Source organism: Drosophila eugracilis, unplaced genomic scaffold (assembly GCF_018153835.1).
Source record: "Drosophila eugracilis isolate 14026-0451.02 unplaced genomic scaffold, ASM1815383v1 contig_2167, whole genome shotgun sequence".
NCBI classification, from domain to species: Eukaryota; Metazoa; Arthropoda; class Insecta; order Diptera; family Drosophilidae; genus Drosophila; species Drosophila eugracilis.
In genome coordinates this window covers 2962114-2985886 of record NW_024573052.1, presented here as the reverse complement: position 1 = coordinate 2985886, position 23773 = coordinate 2962114, and the positions used below count along the sequence as shown (strand labels likewise).

At 43.8% G+C, this 23773-nt stretch overlaps 3 protein-coding genes across 8 annotated transcripts; 2 read left to right on the top strand and 1 right to left on the bottom strand.

The window, feature by feature from the left end:
- The first annotated feature begins 1545 nt into the window (after positions 1-1545).
- Positions 1546-6703, top strand: LOC108105411. 2 transcript variants are annotated; one of them, XM_017211958.2, is made up of 11 exons: positions 1546-1625; positions 2443-3622; positions 3677-3855; positions 3924-4132; positions 4190-4599; positions 4655-4734; positions 4799-4897; positions 4958-5214; positions 5284-5478; positions 5536-5705; positions 5930-6703. In XM_017211958.2, the coding sequence occupies exons 2-11, from the start codon at positions 2722-2724 to the stop codon at positions 6412-6414; spliced, it is 2985 nt and encodes a 994-aa protein (XP_017067447.1). In that variant the 5' UTR covers positions 1546-1625; positions 2443-2721; the 3' UTR covers positions 6415-6703. The 2 variants fall into 2 exon arrangements, with proteins under 2 accessions (XP_017067447.1, XP_017067448.1); XM_017211959.2 differs by lacking the exon at positions 1546-1625 and having other exon boundaries at positions 2371-3622.
- Positions 6704-6999: 296 nt separating this feature from the next.
- Positions 7000-10107, top strand: LOC108105479 (probable RNA-binding protein 19). Its single transcript, XM_017212095.1, has 4 exons — positions 7000-7137; positions 7199-9441; positions 9500-9622; positions 9683-10107. The coding sequence occupies exons 1-4, from the start codon at positions 7102-7104 to the stop codon at positions 10023-10025; spliced, it is 2745 nt and encodes a 914-aa protein (XP_017067584.1). The 5' UTR covers positions 7000-7101; the 3' UTR covers positions 10026-10107.
- A 47-nt stretch (positions 10108-10154) lies between these two features.
- On the bottom strand, positions 10155-23531 carry LOC108105478 (active breakpoint cluster region-related protein). Of its 5 annotated transcripts, XM_017212090.2 has the most exons (14): positions 23386-23531; positions 21325-21854; positions 16226-16860; positions 15515-16145; positions 15147-15445; positions 14963-15089; positions 14309-14329; positions 13540-13638; positions 12463-13467; positions 12007-12390; positions 11782-11942; positions 11575-11714; positions 11264-11513; positions 10155-11197 (listed from the first exon to the last, which is right to left on the bottom strand). In XM_017212090.2, the coding sequence occupies exons 2-14, from the start codon at positions 21652-21654 to the stop codon at positions 11008-11010; spliced, it is 4272 nt and encodes a 1423-aa protein (XP_017067579.1). In that variant the 5' UTR covers positions 21655-21854; positions 23386-23531; the 3' UTR covers positions 10155-11007. The 5 variants fall into 5 exon arrangements, with proteins under 5 accessions (XP_017067579.1, XP_017067580.1, XP_017067582.1 ...); XM_017212091.2 differs by lacking the exon at positions 23386-23531 and having other exon boundaries at positions 21325-23366; XM_017212093.2 differs by lacking the exons at positions 21325-21854; positions 23386-23531 and adding an exon at positions 19697-20249.
- Positions 23532-23773: the final 242 nt, after the last annotated feature.

Sequence of the window (23773 nt, the reverse complement as noted above, 5' to 3'; positions counted from 1 at the left end):
TTACCAATCCACACTCGCTGGCACACTCACTTAATGACGACGACTATCACCCAGTCGGCTGGCCAGTCATTGGAAAACATTGCCTCGTTGTCGGCTCGTGCTGATCCAGAGATCCAGGGGAGTGCGTCCATTGCCACACAGAAAGAAAATGTGATCCATACTTCGTTTTAAACCCCATACCATCGGCTTCTTATATGATAACCACTTTCAATATTCTTAATAGTTAGAGTGAGTTTCCATTACTATGATATCTCAGTTTCCTATTTCTAGACTTTCAAAGGCTTATCCTTAAGTTTTTGGTGACTGTGTAGAAGATCATATTCGAATCTCATTTGGCCATTTCGCAAGTCCGAGGTCGTTTGTTTCATCTATTGGGTATTGCAAAACGCTGACTTGTTTATCTCCTAATGAGCCGCTTTCCTTGCGCCTGACTTCTGGCTTGGCCAAAAGCTTTTCCAATTACGATCTCAGGTGTTGGACCTCCGCTGGAATCAAGTATTTCACGTTCAAGTCGCGACTCTGGTTTCAAGTCTCAAGTCTCAAGTAAAATTACGCATTAAACGCAGACGCAATCCAAAGGAAGAAACATGAAATAGTTTGTCAACCTTTCGGTGGATAGTTGGCCAAGCTGGCTTTTCGGGGATCGAGAGATCGATGTAAGCCGTTTTTTTCTATCGGTTGTAGTCCTATAATATTAATATAGTAATATTATAATGATATCCTATTCATCTTCAATGACTTGTGACTCCATAAACTGATCTTTCGTTTCGTTTTATACTCACTAAGATATTCATTCATTCTAGTTTCAAGTTTTTAGGATAGCTCCTTAAGGATAATTCATACTAAACTCAATCTGGGTTATCCCACTTTCATGCCACAATCTCAACACCAGTTCTTAGACATCAGACCACTTTATGCAATCGAAGGCGTGGATCAATGGCTTTCCACTGGACATTGGACATTGTTTGGTGTGCGAATGAATGGTTTTTGGATTATTGCGACATTTTTATGCCAGGTGCCTGTCGTCGTGCCGCTACTATTATTGTGGTAATTGTTTTGGGCCATGCATATGGGAGCTAGTTCTGCCAGTTGTCCGATCAGGTCACTCCACTCCACTCCACTCCAGTCCAGTCCAAAATCCAAGCCGAGATCACCTCTCTTTTGCGAAACAGGCACACCGCACACCACACACACACACACATCCATTCAGCTTTGCTAGCAAAAATTGATCATAAAAAGCATTCGTTTGGTTTCATTTAGGCAGTTGCCTTCGCATTTGGCCGTTTGCATTTGCAGTTGTCAGGTTTTTGCGAGTGCATATAATATGCCTTCTGCTTGTTTGCTTTATAGCGCTTTTCCACACACTTCGGGGCTGAGCAATGGGAGTGAGTCTCTACTCCAATAGTTTAAAACTCCCATATAGCCACGAATCCGAGTCTGAATCCGAATCCGAATCTGAATCCGAGCTACGAACTTCGAGCTCCCAGCTCCCAGAGTTCCCAGCTCTTAGATGCCAACGTTGGCGGCGCTTGATCAGTTGCGGTTTTTACTTTCATCGGTTCGGTTGACGTCGTGTGGTCTAGCCCAAAAATCATACAAGACCTGTCCAGAAAACACACATTTCGGTTAGCTTTTCTTTGCATTGGCTTGGCTTGGCTTACACACATGTTTGTCCATCCAATTGCCACTTGGATTGTGTTATTTTGTTTGTTTTTTCGGTTGCTTGTTGGTGGGGAAACAATTGAATTGCAAGCCATCCCACTAAAAAGAGTGTGTGTTCACAGTTAGGGGGCAAAAAAAAAACAGACCCTCACCTTTCACTTTTTCCCCAGTTGGACATTCTAATGGCAAACCTAAAGCTCCACCTGCAGACATGCAGATATTTCAGTCAGTTTAGTTTCACTTCTCTTTCTAATCTTACTCAACTCTTCTTCTCAGAATCAATCAAATAACTTTTAATATAAGAAATCTATTTGGTTTCCTTAAATCAATTAAGACCGAATTGCATAATATGGTGGAAAGCAGTGCAGTGGGCAGTCCCGATGATCATCGTCACACCATCTTGGCGAATTGATACGCGGAAGTTATATAAACAATGATACCAATAACCTCCCGACGCTTCGGCGCTTTTCCAGCTTGGCCACGACCACGACGACTGGCGGTGGTCACAACACGTTTAACGAGTTTTTCTCTTTCGGTTTTCAGGAAATTTTGCAATTTCCCCCAGCAGCAGCAGCAGTTTTTTTTTTTTTTTTTCGCAGACAGCCTCCAAAACGAAGCTGGTCTGCTTAGAAACAAATCAAAACGAAAATCGATTCATAAACAAGTGAAAATTACGCCAGGCCAATGTCCAAATTCCAAGATTATCCATGTCTCTCTAGCTCGCACTTGCTCAGCTCACAAATCCTGGAAGCTCTTATCACGATGAAGCCTTCGTTTCAGGAAACCACCACACCCATGAACCAACTGGCCAGAATCTGAGATTGCGACAATGACAGCGGAGGAGCACAAGGGAGTAGAGAACTGTGCGCGCAACTGCGTCCCCCGGGAAAACCAGCAGAATACCTAAGACAATGCAGGGCAGAGATTAGCCAGACATTGCACCAGAGACTCAATAGCTACAGGCACAGGCCCACAACGAGCGTACAGATTCCAGTGTAAAGTGGCAAAGTGGAGAGAAGGGGGAAAGAAGCGCATTTTCCAAGTGTCCAGGTGGCAAATATGCCAAACCCAAGGATTGCCTCATTGGCTCTTCTACTGCTAATCTGCTGCTTTCCCACCACCAAGTCCTCAAATGAGACACAAAAACAGGAAGCGGAGGCCCTCACAGGACATCGGTTTGCGAGCAGTAACAGCAACATAACCATCTTGCATGAAGTGCAAGAAACGGACACCGAGTCACCATTAGTCCTGAACACGCACGAGGTCCTGCCGCTTAAGCCATTGAAAAAGAAGCCCTATTTGCCGCTGGAGAAAATCATTCCGACCATTGAGTATGTGAAGCCACCGCATCCACTAAAGGAGTACGAACTGCATCCGGTCACTTTCGACTTCAACTTGGGCGACCTGGAGGATCTGGAGCATGAGGTGATCAAGAAGGGGGATCTCAGCAGTCAAGAGCAACATGTCCTGGCTCTGGACACTAGCTACAGTCCCTCCAATCCCGATGAGAACGATACTGTGGATGTGGACATAGCCGAGCTTTCCACAGAGCCCACAACAGCCACTTCGCCAGGAACGACGACTCCTTCGACGACTACAACCACCACAACTTCCAGTACTCATATCCTAAAAATTCTGCGCAGTAAGCCCCAAATGGCGCCAAAATCGGGACGCGATCTGCTCAAGCAAAGTGGAGACGATGATATGCAGCTGAAAACCTTGGGCAGTACCATCAATAGCATCAACCCCTACCTGGGGGTCAATGCAAATGGCACGGGAAACAGCAGCATGGCCGAGAGTCTATACGGCCAGGCCAACTACTTCCAGCTGGTGGCCAATCTCTACGACCACTTCTTCTGGCAGATTTCGGAGATTCGGACAAGTGTTCGTACAGGTTGTGGTCTCGAGATGCAAGCCTACCTAACGGCCCTGCACTCCAGTTACGAGTGGGCCCAAAGAGGTGAGTCTCTGCCAGGGACTATCTCAACATCTTATTCCATATGAACCGTTTCAGCTTATGATTCATCTGGACGGTATCGTGGTCAGTTGCTCTTTGGCAACGACAAGTGGCTTGGTCAACTGTCCTTCTGCTATGAACTCAATCGTCAGAGTTCCATGGAGGAGCGCAAGCACTTCGAGTTGGAATTCTATGTGGCGGATGTGGCACTTCATTTGCCCCGGCTAAATCGATCGGTGTGTGTTTTTGTTTGAGTTTTTAAAGTTCCGCAAATCACTTATCAGTAATCCTTTTAATCTTCTAGATGCTTCTGAGTCTGGGCGAGTGTTTACCCAAATCCTGTTCCGCCCACGATGTTAAGTCCATCCTGTCCCTGGATCCTTATGCTCGAATGCTAACTGTTTTGGGGGCACACAATACCTCGGTGCAGCAACCACCGCTCCAGGTTCTGCACGTTCGCACTGTGCCCGGACTTTATAGTCACTGGCGGCAGCTGAAGTTCCAGGTGTTCATGTAGGTTGTCATCTTAGAAAATCTCTGTACATAATACAAGCTGTTATCCCACCGTAGAAGCTTTATGCTGACTCTATTTCTGGTGATTCTGGTAGCTTCATATTATCAGCTCAAGATCGACGAACGTCGTTTGGTGGTGGCTTCCATTTCGGCTATTAGTGGCAAATGCGATGGAGCCTCAGCGAAAAACAGTGGCTTTTATGGCAAGCCATTCGAGCTCTTTCAGATGCGTCCCTTGGGCAGCACGAATGCCGCAACAGATGGTCCCGAAATGGATGTCAATGGTAATAGACAGCGATCTGGGGACTCTACTGACATGGCAGATGGGGTTTCAGGTGTTGTTGGGGATCCCAACACCTCCACATCGATGAGTTCGATGGCGGGTAAATCGGAAATGACCGATTACCAAGTGGAAACTGGAAGTTGTGCCGGGGCCACCGGAACGTATGAGGCAGAGCAGCCGATTGGTGAGTGTTCAATTTTCCCAGTCATCCTGCAGCTTCCCTACTTTTACTTTTCCAGCTTTGCACCAACAAATACTCTTATGCTTTGCCTTGCAAACCAATGCAAAGGCGATTCTAAACATCGACAAAACCAAGGAGGTAAGTTTCGAGATAAAATGTTCTCAAAGCCCATTCAGCTTCTACTGCTTGAATTCAATAACAGACTCACACGTCCTGCCTGCATGGTTTGCGAGTCTTCTCTGTTCTCTGGACCATGATGGTGCACACATATCTGCAGATGTTTGCCATTGGCGAGAATAAAGTAAGTATGAACTTAACTTGATAGAAGATGCCATGAGTAATAACAAAAAAACAAACTCAGTTTGAAAGGGTCATCACAGAGCGCTCCTTTTGGTATCAGGTGATTGGCAATGCCACCTTTTCGGTGGACTCGTTCTTCTTTATCAGCGGCCTGCTGGTCACTCTGCTCTACCTCAAGCAGGATCGCAAGCAACCTGCCGAGACCTGCCTCTTTATCAAACGTAGCTTTTCGGAAACGTTCATGATGCTGCTCTATCGTTATCTACGACTCACTCCAGTTTATCTCTTTGTTGTTATCTTCAATGACTTTGCCGTAAGGTGAGGTATATATTAAGTATAACCCTTACGATCCTTGGTTATAATATAAGTACCATATTACTATTGCAGACAAGGACTGGACTCGTCGGTGTTTCAGCCGGCCAAAATCGAGCACAACACGTGCCGCGTCTATTGGTGGCGCAATATATTGTACATAAATAACTATTTTCCACAGACGGAGATGTGCATGATGTGGAGTTGGTATATGGCCAATGAAATGCAGTTCTATGTGATGGCTGCTTTGCTCTTGGCCTTGGCCAGAAAGTGGGTTGAACCTCCTCAAAGTCCTAAGAGTTAGATCTCAGTTCCTTTTGATTTTAGGTACTTTAAAGCCGTGGCTGTCACGTTAGTCGTATTTCTGCTAAGCTCGTGGAGCATCTCTGGTATTATCTCCCTGCAACACCAGTACACCCACAAAGTGGCCCTACCTTTCGAGTCCTTTGACTTCCTCTATGACAAACCCTGGCAGCGAGTGGGCTCTTACATTGTGGGTAAGTCGTAAATACAACACTTGTAACGCCTAAGTACTAAATTAATGAACATGTTTAACCTGTCCCTAACTTAGTTAACTTAGAAAACGAAGATCATATGCAACAAAAATCATAGAAATTAGACTTCTAATGATTTTACTAAACCTTTTTAAGCTCTTAGTAAAAGTAAACAAAATTCTTGACTCACCCGAGACTCACTCCTTCTTTCCACCGTTGTTTTGCAGGAATGTGTGCCGGCTACGTTTTGTACAAGGTGAAGACTCCACCGTTGGTTTCCAGGCGTCTGAACTTGTCTCTTTGGGCGGGCAGCCTGCTGGTGCTCATACTCGTGGTCTTTGGCGTTTGGGAGGGCCAATTGAGCACCGTCAGCACTGCCTTTTACGTGGGTGTGGCCCACACCGCCTTCGGCTGCGGTTTGGTCTGGATCGTATTGTCATGCTGCTGGGGACTTGCGCCCACCGTAAATGCGATCCTGTCGTATCGCGTGATGTGGCCGCTTTCACGACTTACATACTGCGCCTATCTGATCCATCCCATCATAATGTTCATATGCTCGTCGCACATGAGCGGCACTGTTCACCTTAGCAATCCTCTAATCCTAACCTTATTCCTTGGCAACGCCGTCGTCTCCTTCGGCTCAGCTTTTGTTATATCCGCCTTTTTCGAGGCGCCCGTCATCCGAATACTCAAGATTTGCTTCAAAAAATGATCGAATCTGTATATATCCTGTACATATAATGGTACTTACGTTAATTATTGTCCATTTCGTTGATTTTTGGTTAAGCTATCCAGAAACACGTGAGTCTAGTTGGTTCTCCATTTTTGTTTTTTTTTTTTGCGCGCGTCTGTAACGGAACAATTTGCATAGAGATGGCACCTGTTTATTAATATCTGTAGGCCTAGATATGTGTTATATTTGTATATATTAAGAGGGGTTCGTCAGTGCAAGTGGAGTGTTTGAAATAAAATATAAAATATTAACATAAGCTTATGGAGTGATTTCAATCTGAATTTCTAATTCAATGGATTTTTTATGACATTTCAGGAAGCAACAATGCTATTAGACAAGCTGCCTACGTAGTTTTTCACGCTTGATTCATCAATTTCTTCGAAAACAGATTAGATTATTATATAAAACATAAATTCTTATAAGATTTAAGCACAAATATTTCAAATTGTTTTGTTTTCCCTCTCTTTGCTCGATTATTCGATACTTCGATATATCGATATATCATGCTGGTAAGTTTACTGCGACGACATCGAAGAATCGATAAGATTTGCCTTCACTGTTGATTCGTTACCACCTCTAATACACGTGCGCCTGTTTTGATTTCTTGTAAACAAAAATGCTTTTAAACTAATAGTTTTAGCCGCAGCCAGTTGAATAAGCCAAAATATGTCGCGAATTATAGTTAAACAACTCCCCAAGCATGTGAGTAGATGGAGTTTTTTATCTTTGTCATGTTGAAAGAACCCTACAATCCGCCATCCAGATTACCGAAGACAAACTGCGTCAGATTTTCGGTGCCCAGGGAACGATTACGGATCTTCAGCTGAAATACACGCCCGATGGAAAGTTCCGACAGTTCTGCTTCGTGGGCTATAGCTCTGAGGAGGAGGCCCAATCGGCCATCCAACATTTCAACAACACATGCATCCAAACCAGCCGGGTGCGCGTAGAGGCCTGTGCCGCTTTGGGCAGCGAGGATAAGCCACAATCCTGGAGTAAGCATGCAAAAGACAGTAAGAAAAATCTAGACAAACTAAAGGCAATCGAGGAGGAGGCGGCGAAGGCCAATGAGTCAAAGAAAAAGAGCAAGGAGAAAAAGGACAAGGTGGAACAGATTTTGGGAAGGCACAAAGATGATCCAGAGTTCCAGGAGTTTCTGCAGGCGCATGACAAGTCGCGTACCTTGTGGGGTAACGATTTGGGTGTAAATAGCAAGCAGGAGGATGAAGAGGAGCAAGAAGAACCACCAGCTGGAAGGGATGACAGCGGGGTAGATGCAGATGCAGGGGATGATGATGTTGCCGATGAGGATGTGGAAGATGATGAAGAAGACTCTGGTAAACTGGCAGAGAAGCCCATCAGCGATCTAGAGTACATGAAATCCCTTATGGCCACCAAATCGGGGGATAGCACCGCAAAGAAATCCAAACCCAAGGCGGATAAATCTAACCTGGAGTTGTTTACAATCAAAATTCAGAATGTGCCCTACACCACGAAACGTCAAGAAGTGCTGAAGTTTTTCAAGCCGCTTAAACCCTACTCCGTCCGACTGCCTACCAATGTTCACGGGTTCTGCTATGTGGGCTTTAAAACGGAAAAAGACATGGCCAAGGGTATGCTCAAAAACAAGAGCTTTATCAAGGGCAAGCAGGTGTTCTTTACCGACTTTACCGAACAGAACAAGTTGACTAAGGCGATCAAGAGTGGAAAACAAGTAGCACCAGTCGCCGCACGTGCCGGCAATGCAAAGTGGAAGCAGCAACAGGAAAGTTTGTCCAAAGAAGATAACATTTCCGAGTCTGGCAGAATATTCTTCCGGAATCTGGCTTACACCACCACAGAAGAGGAGCTGCGCAAGGTCTTTGAACAATTTGGTCCCGTGGTAGAGGTTAATCTGCCGCTAGACAAACTCACTCGGAGAATTAAGGGCTTTGGAACTGTTACGTACATGATGCCAGAGCACGCATTAAAGGCTTTTAATACTCTAGATGGCACGGATTTCCAAGGACGTCTCTTGCACCTGCTCCCTGGCAAGGATATTGAAAAAAATGCACAAGAGGATTTGGATGAAAACGATGCCAGTCTCTCTTTCAAAGAAAAGAAGGCATTAAAACTGAAGAAGAACGCACAGAAACCCATTGGCTGGAATACACTGTTTCTAGGTGCCAATGCTGTTGCGGAAATTCTATCCAAGCAATTCAAGACATCTAAGGAACGGATCCTGGACACCAATGACGGTGGCAGTGGAGCCGCTGTTCGTCTGGCCTTAGGAGAAACCCAAATCGTCAACGAGATGAAGCGTTTCCTGGAGGAAGAAGGCGTTCGGCTGAATGCATTCGATCAGCCTGCAAAGAAGCGCTCCAATACTGTGATACTGGCTAAGAATTTGCCGGCGTCCACCGAACCTTCGGAACTAACGCCCATCTTCAGTCCTTTTGGTCCGATTGGCAGAATTGTGCTGCCTCCCAGTGGGGTAACTGCACTCATCGAGTACTGTGATCCCTTTGAGGCAAGGCAAGCTTTCAAGAAGTTGGCCTATAGCAAGTTCAAAAATGTCCCACTCTTTTTAGAGTGGGCTCCCGATCAGGTATTTACCAGGACTCTTAGTGGAGAGCCAGTGATTCCCAAATCGGAACCAGAACCCAAGGAAGAAGTTAAGCAAGAGGAGAAGCATGAAATTGAGGAAGTGAAAGAGGAGAACGATGATCCTAGAGCAGAGGATGCGGATGATGAGCCCGAACCAAATACCACACTCTTCCTGCGCAATCTTAACTTCAAGACCGTGAAGGAAACTGTTGAAAAGCACTTCCAGCACTTGGGTAGCATACACACCGTGGAGATAGCCAAACGAAGAGATCCCGAAAATCCTCGGAACTTTAAGTCCCTGGGCTACGGCTTTATCCAGTTCAAGAAGTCATCAGTAGCAGAGCATGCTCTTAAGAACTTGCAGCTCACGCACATCGATGGCAATCCTGTGGAACTTAAGCGCAGCGATCGGGTACTCAAGTAAGTCGTTGGATAAAAATCGCAGTATCCAGGTCACTAAAAGACTAATCATTTCCAGGACTCAAGACAATGAGGGAGCCCAGCGTCGGCTGGCCTCGCAGAAGAAGCAAACTGGTACGAAAATCTTGGTGCGGAATATTCCCTTCCAGGCGCAATACCGCGAAGTTCGCGACATATTTAAGTGAGTAGTGATCATACCTGTTAAGAAGATCTTGATACTATTTCTAATTCGGTTTTCCAGGGCCTTTGGCGAGCTTCGTTCTTTACGTATTCCCAAAAAGGCTACAAACGGCGAGGAGGCGCATCGTGGTTTCGGTTTTGTTGACTACGTATCTAAGGCGGAGGCCAAACGGGCGTTCGACGCCCTGAGCGCTAGTACGCATCTGTACGGTCGTCGTTTGGTCCTCGAGTGGAGCGCCAACGATGACAACCAGGACGTAGAAGAGCTGCGCAAGCGGACGGCTGCGAAATTCGGTGACAGTCAGGCAGCAGCGGCGGCCAAACGCAGCAGGAAATCCTTCTTCGATGTAGAGTCCAGTCTCCAGCCGAATCAAGATGAGGACGAGGACGAAGACGAGAAGTAATCTTAAGCTTAAAGTTTGATTTGATTTGATGTATAAAGTACAAGTTATAATACAAACAAATTATAATTTTATAAAATCGAAACTAAAAACAGTTTTCGTTTAAACAATCCGGCGATAACACTAGCCGAGTCTCGATAGCAATTTCTAAATAGAATATATTTTATTTTACGCTTCTGTTTATATAAAACCTAAATAATTAATATAAAACAAGACGAAAAAAAAACAGAATTTTATAAGCAAACACATACATCGTACATCGTATATCAATCATTGATCAGCCAAAAAAACTCGCTACCTCACTTTAGTAAATTATAGTACTAGTAATAGTAATTAATTATATATAGGTTGGTATATACGTCTCTAGATATATACGTGTAATATTGAAAATATTTGCAATTGTCTGCTTTCCTTTTGTCTTTTGCAATAGTTGCAGTAAGCAAAAGGTCGCATCTAAACGTAAAACATACAGTCTACAGATCTACGGAAATATCTGTAATACATGGGAATAATATTTAGTAAGCGGAGGAGCAGCTATTTAGTGTTAGACACTTGATCATCCCAGGTGTGTGTTGTTGATGTGTGTAATGCGTGTGTTAGCCCGCCATTGAGCAGATTTGTTCACATCCCTGGATCCTTTCACAGATCCTAGGGCTTCCGTATTCCTCGCCAGATTTTTAGTTTCAGTTTCGGTTTCTGGTATATACAATTGGCAGCGCAGGTGTTTTGAAGTGTTTTAGGTGTTTTTTTTTAGGCGAATTCCAAGCATTTTCAAGGTGTTATTCAGGCATTTATCGGAGCTTTAAGGTGTTTTTGTGTATCATTTGTGCAGGCATGTGGGGGCGTGGTGTATGCGTTGGCTATCCATCGAATTTCTTTCGAATTACCGCTATTGCTTAGTAAAAAAAATATATAATTTATGTATATATATATAAATATATATATATATTCCATATGTATATCTGTGCAGGCGGCCTTCTGGGTCCTAATCCTTCTTGATGCGTGCCTGCAGGAAGCAGTAGAGGATTCCGGCCTGGGCCATCACGTCAACAGTGCTAGCCGCCAGGGGATCTTTCTGCTTCACCTGCGTTTGTCCTGGCCTCAGCAAGGTGGGCCCAAAAACCATGGCCAGATTGTGCAGCGACATCTTGTTGTCCGCCTCCTTTTCGTGGACCCTATAAGTAAGGACAAATGACATCAATAAAAAAGACGAAGCTCAGTACACACACACGAAAACCCACCTAATTAGATGATCTAGAATGGAGGTGATGGAGGCCTTGTTGGCCTGCGGTAGCTCCTCAAAAACTTTGAGCAGCTCGTTGATTCGCGTGGTTTCGTTGTTGTTGCTAAAGGCGCTGAATGTGTCAAAGAATCTTGGATACAGTTGATCTGTAAATAGGGCTTCGGGCAGCTCCCTTAAGAAAGTCTTCAAAATGCCAGTGACCGAATGGATGTCGACCTCGCGTAACAGCTGCTCTGCCTCGTAAGAATCTGAAAGAAAGCAGATTTTTAAAGGCAATTACATTAAGTGCCCTTAAAGCCAACTACATACCCGACTCAAAGGCCTTTTTGAGCTTGGCCAAATCAGAGGCGGAACCGCTGACACGATAGCAACCAACCTCCAGCATCCCCCGTCGCTCCACCTCCCGAATGCAGGCACTGATGATGAACGGAATGTCGCGTTTTTCGCGTCTAAACATAATCAAAATGCACATAAGTAAGCTGATGAATTTATATGGTTTTTTAGGTATAGACTCACTTTAATACTTGACTCATTTTGGCACCGAATAGGGCTCCTGGCTTTGTGGTTGCGCGGCAGAGCTCTCCGGGAACGAACCGGAAGTTACAGCCGAGCTCCAAGGTCTCACTAAGCTTTATTGTTCGCGGCTGCGTGGTTTCCGTAAGCCAACTGAGGCTCAACTGTGGTACCAAAATATGGAATATTAAAGTAAAATCGATTTATTGCAGTGGTTAGTTAACCCACCTTGAGTATGTGCTTGGCTTTAAGGAGCGGTCGTTCCTTGGCCTCATAAAGAAGAATGCGGACATTTTGGCTGCCCTCCAGTTCTAGCATAAAGCTCTCGTTCCACAACGGCGTTTGGCTGCGACACACCATCTTGGTGGTGGCCTTGCGGAAATAGTGGCCGTAGGAGTCCACCTCGATGCAGATGTACAAGTCGGACGCCTGTTCCAATCCGCTCAATCCCTGGACACCCATGTGCAGGTCTCCAACCAGCAGGCTCTCGTCGTTGGTGTTGCGCATCAAATACGAACCCATTTCAGTCTTCATGCCCTTCTGCATGGCTACAATGAAGGCGGTGACCTCCAGTGAATTGATAGTATTGGCTCCAGGCAGGTTGCACTTTTGCTAAACAAATTTATAAATGTACATATTTGAATCCAATTTAATGAAAACAAACAATCAGATGGAAACACTCACCTTTAGCGACGTAATCGAGTCGATCCACTGCGTCCGCTCAAAATCTGAGCTGAGGAAGAAGGTCATGGTCTTGTTATTAGCTTTGTTGCCCATTCGCAGCACCAAATTTGGCGTGGCCAACACCAGCTGTGACTCCAGATCGGCCAGTTTGCGGCGATACTTGTCCCCGGAACGGACTCCTCCGCCACCACTGTTGGCCACCTCCATAGCTAATTGATCTCGAACAGAGCGCAAATTGCGTTTCACTTGCGAAATGTTCGCGGGACTAGATTCCTTGAGCTCTCCCGCAGGATCAGCCTCCTCGTAAATGGATATGTCCTTCAGCGGAATGAACCACTTGAGCTCATAGTCGATGCGATCACGCCCCAGCGCCTTGTACTTGGCGCACGCAATCACATCATTGAAAAGGAAGAGATGCCGCAGCTTGCGATGCCCATCGACCAGCTCCACGATGAACGAATTGCGCACCATGCGTCTCAAATTCCGATTAGATTCGCTGGGCAGCCGCTGACTAACCACATTGAACTGGTTAAGGAACATCTGGATGATCTTCTGCGCCTGTCGCAACGGCTGGTGATCCGGATGGGCATTAGGCGTTTCGCGCAGCAAATCGTTGAAGACCAACGCATTGATCTGCACCCGCGCCACTGGTTTGTGCAGCAGATCCTCGAGCGTTAGCGATTGCTCCGTTTGCAGATTAACCACAATTGTCGAGACGATCTTCTTGAACTGTGGATTATTCGCACTGCACTTCTTCACCGTATCAATGGCGTTCTTGTAGTTGTGCAAAAAGGCGCTGTATAGGTCGAACGTCTCCGCCAGTCGACGAAATGGCTCGCCGATCAGCACATCGCCACCTTCGTGGGACACAATGGTCTTCAGGTCGGACAGGAAGCCGGTGTGGAGATCATAAAGCTCGTCGATCTTAAAGAAGATCGTGTTCTCCTCCTCCTCCTTGATCACAGGCTGCGAAGTATTCAGGGTCGCGTGGATGGCCTTCTTATACTGCATTGGGAAGAAATTTCCATTAGTCACTTTAGTCACCTTACACGACTTAACTTAAGTTTGATAACTTACCTGCATCATTTTATTGAGGCACTCCACGTAGATCGTCTCGCTCTGAATAATTGAGCTGAGTATGGATCGTATTTTGGCACCTCGGGCGTTTCCGCAGACCTAAGAAACGGAAAAACAAACGGCTTGGATGAGATGAGAGGTTTTGGGAGTGGCTTATGTACACACAAAACATGGATGCGGGCAAAGTGACTACAACCCTTTCAAACCAAGGCTAAAATATATTACAAATGGCTAAAATGGCATAGAATAACCTTGCAAATCGGAAAGCCGTGGTCATAACAAGTGTTTCTAAAATAAAGTTAACTTAGGTAACAATAACTAAACGGCTTTGTGATATTGCAAGGCTATGTTAGCGCTGAAACCAAACCGAAATCTGGAATGAAATGGATGAGACAGAGATGGGGATACGCTGATCGCTGCACAATAAATGGGAGGAAACAGGACGCAACTATAAGGGTATATAGTTTTTGGGATCGTGTGCATATATACAATTGTACAGAACAAAACAAAACAATGGATGTACACGACAGACAGAACTCAAGAAGGGAACACACGCATTACTCGTATAAATAAAAAAAAAAGCGCATTCAAAAGCAATAGCCATACAGATTATGTACACAGTATATATATTATATATATATACAGAAATAAATGATCTATGAAGTGGATGCTAGTGACGGGAAGATCGTAAGAAGCATCCACTATATGTAAGTGCAATGCTACAATATGATAAGCTATGGCAGCTATATAATCCTGATCCGGTACTCACAAGTATCGCTGAAACTAAGTTCTGTTGGGAGAAGAGAGCAGAAACGAAAAATCTTGGTTAGTACGGTATTAGTATATAAGGTTTAGATCTTAATTTGTAAGTGGTTATGAATTTCGAATGGGGGTTCTGGCCAACGAAAGTGTAAAAATAAAAATATGTTTATTAGGAAAGTTTATAGTAATGATCCTAAATATTCTTTCTGTTTAGTTAAGATTTTGAACTTATGATTCAGCTAGGGAACTGCTCGTAACTGTTATGATTAACAAAATAAGTCAGTAATTTATGTATCTTTTATATATAGAAAATGAGTCCTAAACAATCTGAACATAATGCCTATACTCCCCTTACTTATTTCGATTTAGGTTTCTGAGATTCTACTCCCTAGGAAAGCGCATGCAATTTGAATTTAATTAGCGATTACAAAAAATATGTTAAGTGCCGGAGCGTGCGCTTAGTCATCTTAGTCATCAGGAATTACATCAACCCTAGTCTATAAGTTAGCTTTTAGCTTGGGTATTGGAAGTTACGAATCTAATATATTGGGAAGATTCTTTAGCCACAACAAATATCTACGTTGATTTGGCTGGGAGTGGTATATGCTGCTTTGGCACTGAATAACCAGATGATGCGCCTGCCTGTGTAATGACAACGAACCTTGCGAAGTGCTCCCGGCGTAGTTTGTGACGTGGTCTGCTCGTCGTGCGAAATTGTGCGCAGTATGGGCGGGCCTTCGTACTCCCCGTCGCTGTCCAGCGAACTTGAGCGCGTCTCATTGCTCTGTCTGTAAAATATATCAATATGTAACAAATTCACAGATTACTCTATAGCCTGGACTCACTGTAGAAAGTAGTCGATATTGACGTAGTTGGAGGTCCTGCCTGGAGATTCGGGATCCGCCACATTGGCCAAGGGCAAAGTGCTGCTGCCGGGCGTCGACAAGTCATCGCGGCTGGAGGAGGAACCGGTGCGTCCGGGCTTGATGAACACGTATTCCCCGTCGCCGTTGTCCAGCGGCACACTATCATAGTAAGGCTCATTATCCGCTGCAGTTCCTCCGGCTGTCGCCGCTTGCTGGGAAGCCGCTGCCGCCTTGGCGCTATCCGAACTCAGTGATGATACGCTCTCGTAGCTCTTGATCTATGCGGGATGACAACAGATTCATTAGTTAGATATTATTCATGTGAAAGGAACAACTCCAACACGTACCACCTCTGATATGCCTTGTGAAGCCAGCGATTCCTTGGAGCCCACACTTCGCTGGTTCGTCCCTGATCCTCCCGATCCCTCCGCATCGCTAGCCTGCAGGCAAGTGCGTGACTTCTTCTCCAGACTGCTAGTGGAACTGCTGTCCGCCGTTGCCAGTTTTGCAGTTTTGTTTAGGCTTCCAGTGGGCGAAGCACCCACACCCGTACGTCCTGGAGTTAATGATCGTCCGGGTGTGGAGGCAGTGCGCCCTAAGCTGCCACCGCCTGAGGGCGACGAGTCGTTTCTCTTCGCCTGCTCCAGACCATCTGTCTTGCCCACCATCTTGCGACCGAGCTCCTCCATCAGTTCGGGATTGTTTACATTCACAAATTTTCCCAGCTCCGGTGTGGTTTTCCGATTCGCCGCATACTTGGAGTCTAGGTTCTCAGATGACTTTTGGCGCAATATGTCCGAGGGCTTGATATTTCGCTCCAGCGAATTGCCCGGACTGTCGGAAGATAGGCTGCCGCCGGAACTGCTTGGCAGGGGCATCGTGCTGCCCACGAATGGAGTGTCTCTTTTGGGCGAGGACGACAGCTGCTGGCTGGGAATGGTTGGCGGCTCCACGCGCCGAATGTTCTTTGGTGGAGGTCTGCAATGAATGCAAAAAGGAGAGATATTAGTAAGGGTAACTACTACCTAGACATAGTTCATAGCTCATAGTTCACTCACCTGGGTGGCATTTTCTTTTTGGCCTCCACATGGGCAGCGTACGAGGTGAGCGATGGCGACAGCGGAGGAGCAGTGGCTTCCGCATAGCGAGCGAATGTGGAGGGCGGCGTGGGTTGCTGTGGCTGTGTGTCATTGACTCCCGATGACGAGATTGCTCCATCGTCAACTTCTTTGTCTTTGGCCTCCTTGACCTGGATGACGGTGACATATTGCGATGTGGACTTGCGCAGCGGCTGTTTCGTGGATGTTGATGTGGACGAATCCTTGTCGGCTTCGCCCCCGCCTGATCCTGATCCCGCTGCTGAGCTCACCGCTCCATTATCTGGCTGCGCTTTTATAGAGGCTGCCAGTTCTGTGATGCACTGCTGTAGGGCTCCATTGGTGTCCTTCTCGTTGCCACTGTCCTTGTCTCGGTCCTCCCGCTCGAAACTCAGCTCCGCTATCCTCTTGTTTGCCCCTGTGGCCGGTGCAGAGTGGAGTGGACCGCTTGCCGGCCCTGTGCCTGTGCCACTCCCACTCCCACTACTCACGGCATTTGTGTGTGCTGGGTACTTGTTGTCCGTGTTCAGCGACAGACGGTCCTTTTCCTTGCCGCCCGGTGAAGTGGACGTCTCGCGCAGATTTAAACTGGATTTCTGTACATAGAAAGAAGAAGACAGAGAGGTCAAGTGAGCAAATCAATTCAGCGATCTTTGACCCAATCAGTAGCAATGTTAATGTAACTCAATTAAGCCAGTGGGTCCCAATGAATGAATTTACTTTTCAGAAGACTCCACATGACTGAAAACGATAATAACTTAAAAACTAACTTTTATTATATAGACTCTACTGATCCCTTGACTTGATTTGCTTACTATATATATCAGTTGTCATTAGAAAAGTTCCCAAAACAATAAACTAAATCAAATTCGAATCCTTTAAAACTATCCTCATATCATATTAAATGAAATAGCATTCCTTCTGAGTTAGAAATTAACCTTTTGATTACGCGGAGAGATTTTAATTATAGAAAAGAAGACCAAAAAAGTAAGCCAATAATTAGCATATGCAAATCAAACACGTTGAGAGGAGAAATCGGAAACAATTCTTTGATTGCAGAACCAAAACGAGAGTAGGCGAGGGCGATGGCAAGATTCTGGCCAATTTCCCCGGCCAAGTGCTAATTAAGCTGGCTCTAATCCCAAAGCAAATACCCACAAAAGGGCGCCAACGCCTCTGCAAACTATGTACCATTTTTTGTAGCATTTCATTTGTCCATTTTTATTTTATTTTTTTTGTTTTTTTGTCGAGACTCCAAGCACGTAGCGCATTTCATTTCGTTTAATTTCATTCCGATTCGGCCGTTTTGGCCGTTTCTCCACTTTAAATGGCTAAAAACCTACAAACTTGGCTCAAACTCAAAATGCGTGCGTGCGTTGGATCTTTCTTCTTTTCATTTCTTTTCTCTCCTCATGTCTATGTCTCTTCTTTCCACACAATTTTTGGGCTTTGAAAAAGTGAAAACTCCACCGGGTAAGCAGAAACAAACAAATAAATGAAATGAAAAAGAAGAAAAATAAGAAGAAAATACAAAATAAATAAATAAATAAAGAGAGCAGCGACCAGACAACGCTCCTATTACCAAAAGTGAAAAATTGCCAACCTAGTTGGGTAGCTGGATGCCCAAGTATCCAAGTGGGAGGTGGCCAAAATGGCTGGCTAGACTTTGGATGTGACCAAGCGGAGCGATGAAGAAAGCGTGCCCAAGTGCGACTCAAGGCAACGAAGGTCGATGGCTACTTGGCCAGAGCTTCTGCACTGGGAGAACAAGTTAAGTTCGTTTTTAAGGAAGATTCATTTTGAATTTCAGACTTTTATAGTCTCAGAAGTAATCTTGAATTAAAGTTCACCTAAATTATTAATTAATTACCAGTTAAAGTAGGAAATATGTTTATATTTATTCCCACAAAATATAAAACTCTCGCTTTTTTCTCTCTGCATTGATACAAATACTTAGCATATTGTTCAATTTGCAGGCACTTGGGGTCATAGGCAGCTTATCAGAGCCGCATGTTCTCATGGATGTGCGGGTGAGTAATGGCAGCTTAACCCCTCACAGACACTTGTCCTCCGTATGGGACAGGCATGCCTCAGCCGATGTCACCGATAAAACAATAAATGCTATAACAAGACAACTTGACTTGAAACCCCTATAAGTATAAATCATATTTATGTTTCCTTAACTTAGAAACTAATAAGCCTAAACCTTAGATCTAAATTCATGAATCCTTTATTCAGAACCTAAGATACATATTTATAGCGCAGAGAAAGAGTAGACCCCATGCTAATGAGTGTTAATTGAAGCAGCACTCGTCGTGTTTATGACACAATAGTTATTTCCAGAGAATCATGATTCAAAGTATTCAAAGTTTTGGAATATCGTTTCTGTGACAGCCGCCTTGCTCTGCATACATTACATGTGTAATGCTGATAAAGCCTCTATTGGCCATTAAATCACCAGCTGACTCTATCGGAAGTTTTTCAATCCCGCAAATTTAGAACAGCTGTTCCCCCTGTTAGTCAACTGCAAAGTTTTTCAACTTTGTACGGGCTGCTCTAATCGCAATCTCCTGGCCAAATGCCGCCCGCATGTAAAGCCCCTTTCTCTATCCCCTTCCCCATGCACAGGCCCTATTGATATGGATTGCAGCTTATCAGCGGACACATTGTGCGTCGCTCACGCCTTTTTCAAACGCCCGACGCTCTTTTTTTCCTTCTGTTTGTTCACAGCTAAGATCACAAATATAGCACCCACAGTTTATAGTGACTGTTATACATATGAAACCACAAAAACCACAGTTCGATAAGGGCAATAAACCTTTTAAATGCATGCTGCTATTTATCAGTTTGGAATTTATATCTCAGAAAGTATTAAGGTCTACAGTAAGTGCAATCTCTAAATCAGATCTCTGTTTCTATTATCCTGACCCCAACTGTTATTTGTAAATCTAAAAAAGCGTATATAATCTAAGGGATTATCCCTTTCCTAAAAAAAATACCAATCATGCAGGATTAGGTTCTATATAAATTAGTTTGTAAAACTTTCACTGAAATCTTTTTCGATTTATTGCCAGCCCAAACAATTTGCTTTTTGCCAAGTGCTATTGCTTAATTTCTTGGCTAAACGTATATATATATATATATATATATATATATATATATATATATAAATATGTAGCATATATAGACATAGCAGGCCCAAGATATAGATATAGCCATGTCTACGTGTGTGCGCTTTGTTATATGGCATTTTGCGATAAGTTTTTATTGATTTCGACTTGTGATAATATAACAACAATTGTTGCAGCTTTCGGATGTTGGTTGTTGTTGTTGCTGTTGCTTTTTCGATTTAAGTTTCTTTATATTAATTGCAGGGTATACATATGGTATAGTTAGGTCTGTGGGTTGTTGAGTTCTTAACCGATTACGCACCCCTCTGGACCATAATTTGAATTTCTCTTTAAAGGAAGCCATGCTCCCGAATCAGCGCCACTTTGTTGTCTTATTTTGTTTTTTTTTTTGTTTGTTTTTTTTTCTCACTCCAAGGGAGTGACCCTATGTAATCTCGAGGGTGGAAGGAAAGGGGTGGGCCGACGACTTAGTGACGATGACTAGGCGACCACGAAACTTGAGTCAACCGAAAACACGTTAATAAACACACACATACACACGCACGCTCGCGCGGAAAAACGGAAGACGGAGCTCTATGAATGCGAACGCAAAAAAAAAAAAAAATTATTAATATTTTTACGTAATTTTTTGTTATTGTTTTTGCCCTCCGTGTTTTGCAGGTGTTTAATTGGGCTTTTGTTCTGGCGGTTTTTCGTTATTTCTCTCGGTTGTAAACGGCAACGCACAACAGCGAATCGGGATATATCGAATATGTTCACTTATTCCGCACAGATAGTCATTATATTTGAATATTATATATATATATTCGACGCGTATCCGGATCCCTCCGTTTGTCCCGTCACTGTTATTCACCCAAAACTATACTGGCGACAATATACGACAATATATGCAGCGACGCCAGCAGCAACGCGAAAAACCTAAAGAAAATAATACCCACACACCCACACACACACACTCCGCTTTCAGAATAAAAAGTGCCTATGGTGTGGGTAGATAAGGGCCCGGTCAGAGATATCGGAGCGAGTGCTATAAGTGGCAGAGCCCACGGACATACGCACAGGCCTACAGTCCAACTTTCGTAACCCGAACAGATCGAAAACTCCTTTTGATTAACTGAGCTGCAGGCTCAAGGAAGGCAAAATGTAGTTTGATCCTCTACTTAAAATAACTCTCTACAGCAGTAGTCCCTCCAATCAAAGGTTATTATTCAAAAAATAACAAATCCCTGACATTTGGTTGTTCTTGCTATCGAAGTATGACTGATCTTATACAGGGTCACAGAGAAAGCAGCTCAGCTGTATGACCCAAAAGCTAATTCTGATCTTGAAAGACTCCGAATTTTTTATCTAAAGTCAAGTCAAGGGGCTTGAAAGGCTTTAAAAACTAAAATCTCGAATAGACTTTCTTTTTCCAAAAACTATGAACTAGTTCACTATCGATAATTTTAAACACTCCGCTCTATAAATTTCTACATTAGCTTCACTGACCTCCGTTCCTCCGCTCTCCCCTCATTTCTGATAAGCAGGCAATGACATTTGCAAAAGAAATCGAAGCCGAAAGAACAACTCACTACATAAGGCTGAGCGCCTGGTAGTATAACCCCAGCCCTTCCCGATCGAAACAGAGAAGCTATATAGGCTCAAGTTTATACCCGAGAGGATGGGGAAGGTTTTCAGTGAGTTCACTCGGGAACACAAATTCGAAATCCCAGAACAGTAGTTCTTATATCACATGAAAGATCTTTATAAAGTGATATTAAAAAGGGTTTTCAATTCAATCCTTAAACCTAAAACGCATCATCATAACTTTATCACCAACGATGAAAGCTTTTAATAAACATAGTTTAGTATAGTTTAAGTATGACCGATAATTCCTTAAATTCCTTAAATAACCCCTAACTAGTTAGTCAACGAAGCTTATATACTCACAAACTCTTTGTCCACATTGGTGGTGCTTCCTGGCGGCGTTCCATTGGTGGTGTTGCTGTTGCCATTGTTGGTGCTACCGCTACTGCCGCTGGCGGCCTCAAAGAGAGCCGTTGGATCCCCGCCTGAGGCGCGGTACTTTTCCACATCGGACAGCAGACGCTCCAGGTACTCCACATAGAGGGTCTCCTGTTCGAGCTCCTTGCTAAGCTCAAGGATACGCAGCTTGTGCCGCTCGAGGCTGGCCCGCACATCCTGTTCCCAGGCGTCGGATAGTGAGCTCTGCGGAAAGCGCTGCATCCACAGGCGCTGGAAGTCGTCGAAGACGCTCATGGTGCCCGGAGATCCTCCTTTGGCTGCTGCTCCTCCTTTAGTTCGCTGGCTTTCGTTCACTGGTTCCTCACTCCAAAGATGCGGTTGACGATGATGCTATATTAATGATGATGATGATTCTTCGAGATGATGACGAAGAGAGGGCGAGGTTGCCTTTTATGTAACGACGAGCACCAGTTGTGCGTTGTCGCCTTCACCGCCTGCAAGAGTGTGTGTGTGTGTGTGTTTGAGTTTCGTGTCTGCACTGAATTTGTATCTGTATCTGTATCTGCCTCTTATTTTTATTCTGTGTGCGTCACAGTTTCAGACTCGAAATCTGGATTATCCTTGCGTGTGGGCAGCCGCACAGCCAAGAGCCATAACAACAGCAACGAGAGCACCTCAATGAGGAGAGTTCTTTCAGGGCCCTTTGTCTTACGGTGAAAAACTCAGGGCTGTTTGGACTTTGAAGTACAAATCAGTAACTCTAATTATACGAGTACCTAGTAATCAGCATGCCCTTTATGATCAATATATTGAAAAGATTTGAATGCTTAGAACTTTCATTCTTTGAATATACTGGAGAAATGCTGGGGAGTATGCTGGGGAGTATCCATGAAATTAATGCTAATATTTATATATTGGATTTATTTTCCTCTTTTTTAAAAGATATCAGCAACGATGCACGCTGTTACATTTTTATGTTTGAAATATTATACTGTTATAAGACGTCATGAAACAACAGATATATACCAGTTTGAATATTTACATTATTTATCGTGTAAGGTTTATCTTTATTGGCGCTCGACGATTGCCAGACAATTAACCCTTGGAGGGCTTAATGAAAATAATTAAAAAAAAAGACGGAAATCTTGAAGTTTTTTGTAGCAAAAGTTTTATATATTAAAAACTTTCATTGGATTTCGAATTCGAAAAGAACAGTTCCTAATTTAAACAAATTCCCAATTGGATTTCGAGTTCAAAATTAGCGGTTAAATAACCGGTTGCACTTGCACTTGTATATTATTTTGTGGTTGTTGTGGTTTTTGTTGTTGTTTTTCCAGTTGCAGATGCTCTTGTTGTTGTTGTGCAGTTGCCCTTTCAAATTGCATTTGTATGTGTGCGTGTTTTGATGCTGCCTCGAAACTTGCTTGTTTCTTTTTTTTTGCATTTTAACCAAGGCCAAATTTATTTTTCTTGTTTCTTGTTATTGCAATATTTTTTGGAGGCGCAGACGCAATGAATTTTCTTTGAGACTTTCTCGTTTTTCGGTTTTTATCAAAACGACAACAAAAGCGTAGCAGCCACACACACACACAGAGATCAGCACATACACAGACATGGGCAAAGAGAGAGATTCCTTTAACAATTGTTGTTGTTGTTAGTTTTTGTGTTTTTCTCCCCTTCCACTTCTTTCTCTGTTTCTTCTTCTCATATTTGAGAGAGACAAATTCAGTGGGCGTTGCAGCCACAAAATAAAATAAAATGCAAAAAAAACACTGCACTAAAATAATATTTCCTTTCACAGCACTAACACTTGCACAGTTATCCTTGTGTTATCTTTTACCGTTTGCCATTCCAATAAGATTTCGCTTAGAAAAAAAACTACATATATATTTCACTCTTGGGCAAACACACAAACACATTTGCATATGTGCAGCATTAACGGGTTGGTGTGCGTGAAAACTCGGCTTTGGTTTTTGTTGCGCTTTCAATTCGGATTTCCTAGACGGTTTCCCAACCGAACCTTACGTTTCATTTTCCGCCACGATTTTCATTCATTATTTTTACGATTTACTTTCACATTGATTTGATATTTAACATATATACACTGCACATATATATCCCAGCCGATTTTACAAAAAAAAAACGATTTCGTGTTGGCGATTCGAAGCGAGTGAGACCGTTTGTGTTAAAGCAATAAATCTACTTACCTGACGTTAATACTACAAAATTACCATTTACAATATATTTAAGATTAACTAAGCCTTAATTGTTTTTTTTCTATTGAAACAGTTTTAATTCCGTAAATTACTATTATTATGCTCTAACTTTGGTTTCGCAATTTCTTAAACCGAAATACCATTTTCAGTATTAGTAGTATTAATACTGTTTGGTGTTGCCAGATTCGCCTTCAACG

What these genes read in the sequence shown, in the direction of transcription:
- LOC108105411 (XM_017211958.2), top strand. Translation starts at nt 2,722, where the DNA reads ATGCCAAACCCAAGGATTGCCTCATTGGCTCTTCTACTGCTAATCTGC. An exon ending in TGAGGCAGAGCAGCCGATTG is followed by an intron (nt 4,600 to 4,654) that starts GTGAGTGTTCAA and finishes TTACTTTTCCAG; the next exon opens with CTTTGCACCAACAAATACTC. An exon ending in CTCTTGGCCTTGGCCAGAAA is followed by an intron (nt 5,479 to 5,535) that starts GTGGGTTGAACC and finishes TTTTGATTTTAG; the next exon opens with GTACTTTAAAGCCGTGGCTG.
- LOC108105479 (XM_017212095.1), top strand. Translation starts at nt 7,102, where the DNA reads ATGTCGCGAATTATAGTTAAACAACTCCCCAAGCAT. An exon ending in TTAAACAACTCCCCAAGCAT is followed by an intron (nt 7,138 to 7,198) that starts GTGAGTAGATGG and finishes TCCGCCATCCAG; the next exon opens with ATTACCGAAGACAAACTGCG. An exon ending in CGCAGCGATCGGGTACTCAA is followed by an intron (nt 9,442 to 9,499) that starts GTAAGTCGTTGG and finishes AATCATTTCCAG; the next exon opens with GACTCAAGACAATGAGGGAG.
- LOC108105478 (XM_017212090.2), bottom strand. Translation starts at nt 21,654, where the DNA reads ATGAGCGTCTTCGACGACTTCCAGCGCCTGTGGATGCAGCGCTTTCCG. An exon ending in CGCCGGGAGCACTTCGCAAG is followed by an intron (nt 14,330 to 14,962) that starts GTTCGTTGTCAT and finishes TTCTCCCAACAG; the next exon opens with AACTTAGTTTCAGCGATACT. An exon ending in CAAAAAGGCCTTTGAGTCGG is followed by an intron (nt 11,514 to 11,574) that starts GTATGTAGTTGG and finishes GCTTTCTTTCAG; the next exon opens with ATTCTTACGAGGCAGAGCAG.